At 33.6% G+C, this 12,419-nt stretch overlaps 1 protein-coding gene across 2 annotated transcripts; it reads right to left on the minus strand.

Annotated features, from left to right (window-relative positions):
* Positions 1 to 219: 219 nt before the first annotated feature.
* LOC103483487 (transcriptional corepressor LEUNIG_HOMOLOG) lies at positions 220 to 10,093 on the minus strand. 2 transcript variants are annotated; one of them, XM_008440148.3, is made up of 18 exons: positions 9,926 to 10,093; positions 9,549 to 9,774; positions 9,339 to 9,436; positions 9,021 to 9,130; positions 8,640 to 8,917; positions 8,474 to 8,543; positions 8,274 to 8,385; positions 7,420 to 7,469; positions 7,067 to 7,249; positions 6,923 to 6,994; positions 6,516 to 6,737; positions 5,890 to 6,031; positions 5,688 to 5,797; positions 4,874 to 5,023; positions 4,598 to 4,750; positions 4,366 to 4,488; positions 1,207 to 1,404; positions 220 to 782 (listed from the first exon to the last, which is right to left on the minus strand). In XM_008440148.3, the coding sequence occupies exons 2-18, from the start codon at positions 9,578 to 9,580 to the stop codon at positions 639 to 641; spliced, it is 2,247 nt and encodes a 748-aa protein (XP_008438370.1). In that variant the 5' UTR covers positions 9,581 to 9,774; positions 9,926 to 10,093; the 3' UTR covers positions 220 to 638. The 2 variants fall into 2 exon arrangements, with proteins under 2 accessions (XP_008438370.1, XP_008438369.1); XM_008440147.3 differs by having other exon boundaries at positions 7,067 to 7,336.
* Between the last annotated feature and the right edge of the window lie 2,326 nt (positions 10,094 to 12,419).

Here is a 12,419-nt window from a genome sequence, read left to right on the forward strand (position 1 = left end):
TTTTCTATGGTAAAATTCTTAAAAGAAGAGAAACATAAAATGTAAAAGTCTAGAGACTGAAATGAAATAAACAAGTAAAAGTTGAAAAAAACATAAACAAAGCATGGCAACAACTATAGTAGTATAGTAATAATAATAATAATAATAATAATAAATAAGATTTAATAAATGAAATAACAAAATTATTAACTTTTAAGTTAGTAATAATGAGAAGGAAGGTAGTAAATCTTTGAGGTTCAAATTAAGCTCTATCAGTAGGGTGCAATTAAAAAGAAGGTTCAGTTTCTTAAACCTATTTGACACATGAGGGCAAATTTCACACAACAGGCAACAGCTTATTACCCACCATAAATCTAAATAATGCAGAAAAATGGGAAGGTAATTTTCATTTTTAATACAATAAGAACTCTTCTTCATCATCATTATCTTCTTCTTCTTCTTCTTCTTCTTCTTCTTCTTCTTCTCCTCATCATCATCATTCTATTTTTTTTTTTTTTCCTTTTTCCAACTTTTACTTTTCTTTTAAAATTCCATTTTCAGCATAATAGCTGCAGTTTTGAGAAAACTGGAAAAAGGCCACTAAACTTGTGTAATCAGAATATGACTCACCTAATGCCAGAGTTGAAATGTGTGTGTTCCTATTTCCATATCTTGACAGATCTGTCGTGGCTTGCGGAGGCAACCATTCCTGTTACTGGTGATTGAGCCAACGATGAAATAACGCATTCGTGAGCAGGCATCGTCATACACTTGTTCTCAACCATGTTCCACAGCTCTAATGACTGCACTTCATCAAATTGAATCGAGTTACAAACATGCAATAAAAAATAAAAAAGTAGGGACCAATGTAGTTTAGTGAATCCTATAAAATGTTCTCATCTTCTTCACACCAATAACGAAATTGATATATAAAAGAAATGGAAGAAAAAGTTGGCAATCGAAAACTTGGCTTTCAAAACGAAAACTCAATGTAAACACATCTTGTAACTACTTTTTAGAAGTTAGTTGCTAACCTTTTCATCCAAACTAAAATTGTTCTTGTAAACATTATGGACCTGAAGATAACATTAATTCTTTTTTTTTTTTTTTTTTGAAGAAACGGTATAACATTAAATTCCTGAGACATAGGCTCTTATAATGCATGTGGTGGTACAGCAAAGCCGTGTAAATAGGAAATAAAGCATAATTTGTAAAGCAAAGTATAACCTGGTAACTGCCGATAACCAAGAGGGAGGAATAGCTTGGGTGAAAAACGCAAGATTGAAACAAATTTCCACTAGAAACGAGCTCATGAATGCATTCTCCTGAGGCAATCGACCATACTCTGACAGAATCCCGACTTACGGATGCCAAATAATCTCCATTTGTATCCCAACAAAGAGAATGGACATCTGATGCGTGACCCTAAAAAGTGAACATTATTCTCTCATCAGCCACTTGTATGGAATACAGGAGAAATGAAATGAAAAGCTCCCTAATTCATCCAATTAATATTGATAACTTAAGTACATAACTAATGAGTATTTGAACAAGATCCCTTCCACATTTGTAACACGCCACCTAAATAGGTGAAGTTAATTTCATGGGAACTCGGATTGTTTGTTATATGATTTTTTCATGACAATTAAATTATTTTAAACAGTATAATTAGTGTCAATTACATGATTCACTCGTTCATCATCTCTTCATTTCTTTCCATTTTATGGCAGATTTCTTACAAAAGACCTCCATTTGGGCTATGTCGAGGGTTTAACGTGAAAATGGAGAAATACTAGACTAAGTTGGATAATTACAAGAAAGAAAAAAAAAAGTGTGAAGAGACCCTTAAAGATATACTAGCCAAGTGAACTCCCAAGATCTCCCAACTCCTCAAGAAAATCTACTATTCCTCTCGAGCCAAATACTCTACGAAACAGCAAAACCTCTCGCAAACTTGTCTCCTACTTCTCATATATTTTTTTCTCCCTAACAAGATTGCTTCCTCCATCGAGAAACATGTGAGGGACCTTCTATGGGGTAAGCATTCAAAGGAGGTACCCACTCGGTTACTTGAAAAAAATTGTTCTTGGGAACTTAGTAATAAGAATATAGCCTTCCACTGAAACCAATGTGATGCTTTGACTTTTCAACGACTATTGCCCACCTCCACCTCTGCGCATCTAAAAAGAAAACATAATCCATTGTTGGAGGCGAGGTCGACTGACTCTTAAGTGCAAACTTAAAAGTCTTATAATTATAGTTTCACTACACTTTGTACAAATTGGCAATCTCTGAAATTTTTTTGGAAAGGATATTTTCTCTCCTCATAATATTCACTTTATTGCCATTCCTAAGAGTGCCTCCAATTGGGGGTGCACCTAGTGTTGGAATTAGATAAGGTACGTGTTTTCATCCATTATTTTAACATTTACCTACCTCGAAGAATTAAATTAACAATGTCAAAGCATATGGGATTAAATTGAAAGGTGTTAAATAAAAGAGACCGTTGAAAGAAGGAAAGAAATCAAAACATTGGAGAGACTAAATCGTCTCCAAATGCATTAGCCTAACACTTTCTCTGAGTTGTAATAGCCGCGATCAATGTAATCTTAGGCTTGGATGCTTCCTTCCTTTTGTATCAAAACCTAAATATTTTGACAGACCGACCTAAAAAATTGTGCCCAATTAAAGTCTGACTAGAGCTAGCAAATCATTTTTATTTTTTACTCCAGCTGCATATTATTTCTCTCGATCTCAGTCTCTATGTTCGCTCTCACTCTAGCTCCTGATTTTCCCTCTCACTCTCACTCCTTATCACAGGTCAAAAGCAAAATTGGAAAAGAAGGAAAGACAAGGGAATGAGGGATAAATTTAGGAGCAGAAGGGAGCAATGGAACAAGAGCGAAAGAGGAACATATGGAGCAAGAGGGAGAGGGAAAGTGGGACCAAGAGCGAGAAACGACATAGAGCAAGAGCAAGAGAAAAATAGGGAGCAAGAGCGCAAAATATAGAACTTATTATGAAAAATCAGGTCGACTTATTTCGCACAATTGTTTAGGTATCAACATGGAAAAAAATCCCTTATAAGTTCCCTATGAGAATGCAATAACTATTATTATACATGCTTTGATCATTATACCTTGAAAACTTTTCTATAAATATGGCAACATGCAAAGACATCATATTATTAATCCTTAAAAACATGTAAGCATCAATTTTCTTTTATAATAGAAAAGATGATATCATAACACGAAAGAGAATAAGAAAAAAGAAGAAACTGAAAGAAGAAAACAGCATCAGATTTTGCATTCATATAATTTTTGTCAAATTCAGTTCTAAAGAATGAGAAATCAGAATACTATAAAATTTTGAGATTACGATTCTCGTGGATAAGAATCAAATAAATGAAAAAAAATATGACAAGAAAATAACTTAGTCTGAAAAATAAACCAATAAACCTTACACGGGTGTGTTGGTTTTTCAGAAAGATTGAAAAATAAGAAGATGAACAAAACCACATACAATCTTAATCTATAATTTTAAGGGGGAAAACCAATTAATATCTTAAACTTTGGGATAATAACAATCGAAATTTCAAATTAATAATTGTATTAATTTAAGCTATCCGAATCTCAAATTAATAAATGTATCAATTTAATAAGTGAATTAATTTAGATCTAAACTTTCATAAGTGAATTAATTTAGATCTAAACTTTCATAAGTGAATTAATATAACAAGTGACTTATAACAATTTTCACTTGGTTCCTTTTAGGATCATCTCAAAACCACCTAATAAGATTAGTCTCCTCCCAAAATTCAGCCAAATTAGCCAAAACAAAAAAAAGTTGAAACTAAATTCTTAATAAGGCAAGAAAAACAAAGAACAACAAGAAGATACAAAAACCACTTATATTAATTATAATTAAAATTATATATAGAAAAAAGAAAAAAAAAACAACTGCTGATACAATTATTAGATAAAAGTTTTAATTCAAGCAAACTTTTAAAACGAGGACATAGCATAAGGTCTACATTTATTCACTAATAGAAGTTTAGAGTTATAGTTGATACAATTATTAGATAAAAGTTTTAAGTGATTCAACCCGACTTTAGGCAAATACATTGAGTTTTTATTTGAAATATTATTTTTTCCACGATTCCAAAATTTTGCTACTAAACTAGTTTGAAGAGAACGCAATAAATATTAAATCCTACATTTTTCTACAAATGTTGAAATTAAAATCTTATCTTTCAAACTAAAAATATGCATCTGTCGTTAAAAATGATTAAATATGTCAAACATAATTAAGGATTGCAATGACAGGATAAAGAACACTGCATCATGAAATTTACTTCTTTTTTTTTCATTCTACTTTTTTTATTACCTTTAATGAAAGTGTTGGCCTGTCTGACTCGAAATCAATTATAGAAACCACGCTATCTGATGTTGCAGCCAGATACTGCCCTGTTCTTGGCTGAAATCTCACCTGCTTCGAGCCATTGCCACCCTGGTACACAGACTTGCATTTAGACTAGAAATTTAACCACTACCAAAAAAGATACGATAAATTGGCAATTTGAAAGAACGAAATAAAACAAAGGAATCATTGGACTTGCCTTGGAGATGTGTGTAGAACCCTGACTGACGTGCCAGTAGCGAATCTCATTGTTTGCATCACAAGAGCAGAAAATCTCACTCTTCTTAGGGTGGAAATCAAGAGATTGCACTTGGGAGGTATGTCCAGTATACGCATGTAGACTATAAGTTGGCTGGGAGAATAGATGTCACATGAGCATTTATGATAAACAAGAAAGGACTGAAAGATAGATCAATTCAAATAACATATCACAAAAATTAGATCTTGCAGAAGTGAAGTTAACAGAATAACCTACTTGTGCTGCATCCCAAAGTCGAATAGTTGCATCAAAGGAAGATGTTGCTAGCTGAGTTGAATTGGGTCTGAAGCGAACATCGGAAATGATAAGAGTGTGTTCCTCTGGCGTGGTTTCAGTTTGCAATGTCTCCATGTTCCAGATGACAACCTTAATAATAAAAATAAAAATACAAGTGAACAAACAAAGCATTTATTTTTCAACATAGGAACATTTCATTGAATGTATGAATGGGAAATTCCCTTGCACCTATAGGTGATTCCAATAAATTTCGCCAATGGGAAAGAAAAAAAATACTATAGTAAGTAAAAGGAGACCCAGATTTTACCCCAAACATTTATTAGTACTAGCATCATGCTAATATGAATGTACTGGATCATCTGGACGAGATAATATTTTACCAATGTTTGCTAGTATATGATCCAAAATATGTACTTGGGAGCGAATTCATTTTTGGTAGCAATTCTTTTTATAAATACTTTCTATTTGAATTGAAGTACTAGAAAACTACCTTCTGCATGGCATAAAAAGAATTGAAAGAGAATTGCACAGCACTACTATAAAAGATTTGAAGCATCATTATTGCGTCTCTGTAAAGTAGTGCATAAAGTTTACATAAACAAATGCCAAAATGGCAGGCATTCAGAAGAAAGAAAGTAGAGGAGATTATCCCATCATGCTAATGAGAAGTAAAAACTTGCAAAACTCATCAACTCTTATAAAGAAGCAACTGCGAAGGAGTTCACGTTTCTCTTTAAGGAAATCCAGATCACATCTGCAATAAAGAATACAGAAGAAATACAATTTTTAATACCCTTTTGTCATGACCGGCACTTGCCAATAACTTCCCATCCGAAGAGAAGTGACAGCACACAACTTTGCTGTTGCTTTTACGCATGGAACCAACTTCACTAAAAGAAGGACCTAAAATGGGGTGGGAACAAAAAACCAATGATATAGTCTATCAGAACCAGGACGTCCATGACCACTGTTTGAATGAAGCAATCATGGATTACCCTTTGAATTTTCAGCAGCGTGCTCAGAAGGGATCCGCTTCAATGTGCCAAACAAATCCCTTCCATCTCCATCATCATGTGAGAGAAACGACTCCACATTATCATCCAAGGAGGCAATATCTCCAAGATGTTCTATGTCTTCCTGAAATGGGAAATAATTAAATATTATAGTTACCGGTTAATCAAGTATAGGACACAGAAGAGCTATAGCTCAGAAATGATATTTCAGCACATAAGGATATTTTATATCATATTGAGAAGGCATAGCCAAACATGTAAAACAATAAACATGCAAGAATACATTACCACCGCCATCACAACTAATCCATATCTATCACACATACATGGCCATAAAAAAGTGACTGGTATCCATTGGAATCTAAATTCTAGAACATTGAGAATTGAAAAGAAAGAAGGCTAAAAGATATGATTCTAAGTATCGAACTGATAACACATGTATACTACACTAGCCATCAGGAATTTAACCAAAGATGCCCAGAATTATTCTATACCAGACCAATGCAAGGATTGTGATACATGCAAATGTTCATACAACAGAACTGGTTTGAATTTTTGTCTCTTTGTTGACGCACATAATATGTTGTTGAGGTAATAAGTTCCTTTACCAGTTGGTTTGTGGATGAAGCAAGACCCCCTGTTCCATCATTCGTATACAACAACATATTCTTAGGCATGCTATTAACATTCTGCATATTGGGGGCAATAACAGCTCCATCACCAGGGGTGTGAGTTGATGGAGTTGATGGTTGAGAGTTAGGCCCAATGGTATTCCCTGTTCCAGTACTGTTAGCAGCTCCAGATGATGAAGGTCCCTTCCTTTTCCGGTTCTGTGGCCCAAATTCAATAAACAATTATTAGGTTGATAATGTATGGGAAGGAAGTTGGCTGTGAAATCTAAAAGAATGCTGTACACAGTACTCAGATGGGTTAGTAACTGAAAGATCTATTTCCTTGAACTTAAGAATTGAAAAGAAAAGAAAATAAGTTGTAGTGTCATAAGAATTGGCAAAACCTGTTGTACTTGCTGAGGATGCAAACCATCCTGCTGTTGAGAAGAAGACTGTTGCATTTGCGGAATATTCATCTGCAAAGTGTGCCTTTAACCATTTAGGTTACGTTCACATTTGAGATGTGCGCTTCCAGTAGGAAAACTTACCTTTGATGAAGTTGACTGCATTGGCGAGCCAATTGATCCATCATTTGCAATTGGTTGACCATCTTTTGCATTTAAGTTATTCCTTGGTAACCCTCTAAATCTCTGAGGATCCATGTCACTGTACATAGCCGAACTACCTAGGCTGCCCTGTGCTTGGACCTGTGCCAAGAGTTGCTGCTGCTGCTGCGGTAAGAGCTGAAATTGATTAGCACTTTGAAGGAAAGGTTTTTGAACCTGTGCGCCTAAACCTGGCCTTATTTGCTCAAGACCCTGCTTGGGAAAAGGCCACAAATGTGAACTTGAAAGTACACTCAAATATCCATAATCTAAAGAACGAGAGAAATATAACTTACAGCTAAAGGCCATCCTTTCAATGGAAGATTATTGACTCCAGCATTCAATCCTGGAAATGAACACAGGTTTTTCAAGATTTGGAAAATGGACCTCAAAAAGAAAAAACAAAATAAAATAAACGTGATTGGCAGCATTTCTAGTATATTATCTCCATTTACTTAGTGAAGCCCATGGAAAGCAGAGTGAAAGCCAAGAATCTTCTGCCCAACTTGGAAAGCATTCAAACAATTGAGGAAGGTTTCATAAGTTTTGTTAAACACCCATTAAGCAAACGGCAAATAAATAAAAAATAATGGTGTAACTGTATGTTTTCAATTTATTCAAAAAGAAAAACAATTGGTCAAGCAAATTGTGCCAGACTCGTCACAAAGAACATTTGTTATAAGAAATATTCTATATTCGAAATCAAATTAGAGGAAAGAAAACTGATACAAACAACAGGTCACTCATACTAAGCTAAATTGTTTAGGAGCTCTCTGGGTCTTCAAAATATGTTTTCCGTAGGTCTTAACTTGTGGTAGGATTTCTTGGTAACACCACTTATAATCTAGTTTAGCCCCTTCCAAGTTTTTTCCCCTAGGTGTTCACTTGAGATGACTTGATCAGGAACTATACAACTAGCTTCGCCCTAGCTGTATGGAGTATTTGAATAGCATAAACCTAAAATATTTCCTCATAACGTGCAGTTTACGTATGTACAGATTTCACACAACCATTTTATCATGACAAAATCAGTTTAAACATGGATGTGGACATATGGAGTATCAGTGCCTTCAAAGAATAGTAAAATTAATAGAAGCCTTCAGAGGGTGGGTGGGGGGGTGCTGAAACATTTTATTTTAAGGATACAAACCTGTGTTTCCCATTCCAGGTTTTGACTGTATTAACCCTGGCCCATAAACTGAAGATGGATCCATAGGCAATGACCTTTGAGTACCACCAATACTGACCTCTGGTTTAATATCCTACAGATATGAGATTTCAGATCAACCCAGCAGCTATATAGAAAGAAAGAAACACTAGGGCGTAAGAGATGCTAAATAAACCAATTACCGTGGGCTGCTGACCTCGGACCTGGATCTGTTGCAATGCTGCATTCACACTTCCAGGGTTTCCTATCTGCCTGTGTTATTCAAGGAACCAAGAAGGATGCATTATCTGTACATAAGACTTAAGAAAATGAACATAAAAAGAATTAATAAGATAAGAAGAAACTTACCCTGGATGATTTGCAGCTGGTTTTAGGCCCATCCTCGCATCAAGCAGTGGTTGGGATGTCTCTGGATCCACTAAATTAGGGTTTTTCATGCGCTCCTCATACATTCTTGCTGCCAGCGCACTTGCTGTTGGTTGCCCCAACATTCCTTCAGAATTAACAGCATTTAGTGTACCACCAAGCGAAGGGTGAGTACCATCCCTTCGTTGTAACTGAGCTTGACGCATAAGCTGTAGTTGTTGCATCTGCAGTTGTTGTTCTTTCTGTTTAATTTGTTGTGCCTGCACATAAGACATGGAATCCAATGGAACTTAGCATCAAGTCAATGCACTGTGCCAGTAATTAGGTCGCCAGTTCTGAAAAATAGTATGTTGAGGATATCACCTCTATATAAGCTGCAGCAGCTTCAGAATGTTTCTCGTTCGTCCTTGCTATAAATATATCCCAGAATACAGACCACCATTCGAACAAAAATCCTCCAGGAGCATCAATTGCTGCAAATCATCAAATCCAAGGACTAGTAATGTCAATGCAAGTTAAATTATAAATCACTGCACAGAGTGTAATACAGTAATCGAGTGTACTTGGTAAAGATGTATGATAAAATACACGCTGAAGTAAAATCTCAGTAGAACCAGACTAGAGTTTTGTTCCACTAGAAATTTATTGAATAAGAACTGGTAGATCTTTCAGAAGTATTACCTACTGGATCTGGAGCGACCTTTCCTTCATTCATGAAAGACTTAGCAGTGGCATGTAATTTTTTCTTCACCAAATAATCGTAAATGTACACATCGAGCCTGGAAAATTAACGGTAGTTCATGAAACGTGTAATTGAAGCAAACTCTACCGAGAGATTGAAACTGAAACACCTAACAATGGATGAAAAGAGAACTGAAGACAAAAACTTACATCTTATCTGCTTCCCAGTTACTCTGCGCCATCTTCTACCTCGAAACCAAAGAACTGCTCGAAAAACCAACGAAAAACCTAAAATATAGCGTAATTATAACCTATATCTGCAAAATTAATAAAGAAGACTCTGCAGCCTGTTGAATTTAGCTCTGAGCTGACACGAATCAGCCTCAAAAAACACCAAAGAGACGGATCAACGCCCGCATTACCAAACTTCGAAGTCCTGAAAGTAAGATCTTCATTGATCAAATATCTGGTTCTCAAATTTAATATCACGTATAGAATAAAATTCAATTCAATAAGTGCGAAACCTTTTCATAATCTCAAACGAAAACTTTAACAATTCAATAGTTCAAAACAGCCGAAATTCTCACCTAGAATTGAGGAACTTGTAATTCAGCGTCGATTAACAAGTTCTAGGGCTAGTGATCAGAGATTTTGCCAGGTTCGAACTGCTCAAAGTTAACATCAGACTGACTTGAGCCTTCGAGGACTTGAAAAGAAGCTGAGTTCAGATTCCAAACCTGACTCCGTACCTGAGGCTCGGACCCGAAGTTGTTCTGGCCCGTTGATTGACGTCGTTGGCTTTGCCCTATTGACAAACCGGCACAGAAATTTAGCTATGTTGAGTTGGGAGAACATAGGCCGTTGGATTTTACACGTGGATTGTAAAGACGAAGTGTAAGCAGTTGACGAGGTCTTGCTTCAAAAGATAGAGAGAGTCGGAATTCCAAAGAACAAAGATATTTACTTTTAAAGACTCATTTTTAATACCCTTTTTTAAATTTTAAAAATACAGTTTTGCGAAAGAGACCATTTTTCAATATATATATTTATATTTATATTCACATATAATGTATAACAATTTTCCATTAATTTCAAAATTAATTTTTACTTTATTCTTTTTGAACAATTTTCAAAAGAACAAAGAACTCACTCTCACATACAATTCATATTAAGTGCATATTGAATTTAAAAATAATTATTTGGTAGAATTGTTTCAAAATATAGCAAAATTAACACAAATAAATATTTACAGATAGATATAGACTATTAATTTCTTAGAACGTAAACAGGTTGGATTGGGAGAGATTCTCAATCCAACACATATTTTCAGGTTTGTTGGTTTATCAATCTGAATTAAGTTTCGAACCCAACCCATAAAATATGGATTAGATTGCCGAGTTGTATTATTATTATTATTATTATTATTATCTTCATTTCTAAATTTTAATGTTTGTAAATGAAAATTATCGACCATAAATCAAATATATTTCACACGAAGCAAAAAAAAAATCTGGTAACTCATAAGATTAATTAACTTTAATTAAATGAATAAATAAATAATAATATATATATATTATTGGGTTTTTTAGTTTGCCGACCCGAATTAAGTTTCCAACCCAATCCATAAATGAGTTAGGTTATATTATTATTATTATTATTATTATTATTATTATTATTATTATTATTATTATTATTATTATTATTATTATTATTTCTAAATTTTAATCTTTGTAAAATGGAAATCATCAGGAAAAATCAAATATATTTTGCATCAAGTTAAGAAAAAAAGCTCTCATAGTTCATAAGATTATTTAACCTTTATTAAATGAATAAATAATATATATATATATATATATATATATATACTTGTCCAACAACTAAAACATAATAGGTCGTAAAAGAGGGATTTTTTATAGAAGGAATTTTTTTATAGGTTACATTTAAAACTTTGGAAAGGCACATAACATTAAAGTTGTCCAATAGAACAAAACATAATAGGTCCAAACATATACTTGTCCAACAAATAAACTCTCCAAGAATATTTTATAATTGTATGTTTGGACTTATTTATCGAGGCATGTTATTATTGGAATGTCTTGGTGTCAAAATATATATTATGACAATTAGTTTTATAAAAAAAAAAAATTATGTTTTACGAATTTGAAACAATCTCATTGCCATGCTGTAAATTTTATTATGATCAGTTGTTATGATATTATTTTATGACACGAGACTCGTTGATATATTGGTTTAGTGGCAATTTAACCTCCTACCAATAGTTATGTATACAATACATTTGTGTTCCTAAGGTTCTATTTGTAGCTTTTGAGTCTACGAGACTTGTGATCCTACAAGCTTACAAGATTTGTGTGTCCTTGAACCGGTTTAGATTTATGTTTCTATAGGTTTAACCAGATTGTGTGCTTGTGAGTCCAATAGGTAGATACGATTTGTTAGGGTACGTTTTATATATGGTAGGTCGGATTTAATTGTTTCATTAAATAATCATCCATATTCAGATTTAGCATACTCTATATTATGTCTCTAGTTATTACCATCAATTGCATGTGTGATTGATAGACTTTACCCCAGCAATAAGGTTCTCTTCTGAGTATTTGTAAATACTCAACTTTTTTTCTTAAAATGTTTTAGGGAGATCACATACCAATGATTTGACAGAGAGACAATGTATTTCTCCATAATGTCATATTTTTCGAGATATTTTGAACATCAATATTTTTTTCAATTTTGATTAGAGTTTTAGGGTCCCGAATTAACATTTGTTTTAGTAATCTTTAAATTATTTAAGGGAACTTTTATTTATTTTTAAAAACATTATAATTTTGAGTTTAAATAGTTCGCTAGTTTTGGTTTATTAAAAAAAATTATTTTGAGTTTAAATTGAATCGTTATGAATAACTTCGTAGCATAATCTTCTTTAGACGAAATTATGGTTAACTGATGGACATGTTCTAGAATCACCTCAAAATACATCGATAAAATATGTAATTTAAACCGATAGGAAAAGTCAGTTTGAAATGTATAACACGACATCCACACACTATATACATAAATACAATT

Source organism: Cucumis melo, chromosome 6 (assembly GCF_025177605.1).
Source record: "Cucumis melo cultivar AY chromosome 6, USDA_Cmelo_AY_1.0, whole genome shotgun sequence".
Classification (NCBI taxonomy): Eukaryota; Viridiplantae; Streptophyta; class Magnoliopsida; order Cucurbitales; family Cucurbitaceae; genus Cucumis; species Cucumis melo.

What these genes read in the sequence shown, in the direction of transcription:
- LOC103483487 (XM_008440147.3), bottom strand. Translation starts at nt 9,580, where the DNA reads ATGGCGCAGAGTAACTGGGAAGCAGATAAGAT. An exon ending in TGAAAGGATGGCCTTTAGCT is followed by an intron (nt 7,337 to 7,419) that starts GTAAGTTATATT and finishes TTTCCCAAGCAG; the next exon opens with GGTCTTGAGCAAATAAGGCC. An exon ending in ATCCTCAGCAAGTACAACAG is followed by an intron (nt 6,738 to 6,922) that starts GTTTTGCCAATT and finishes TTTGGGCCACAG; the next exon opens with AACCGGAAAAGGAAGGGACC.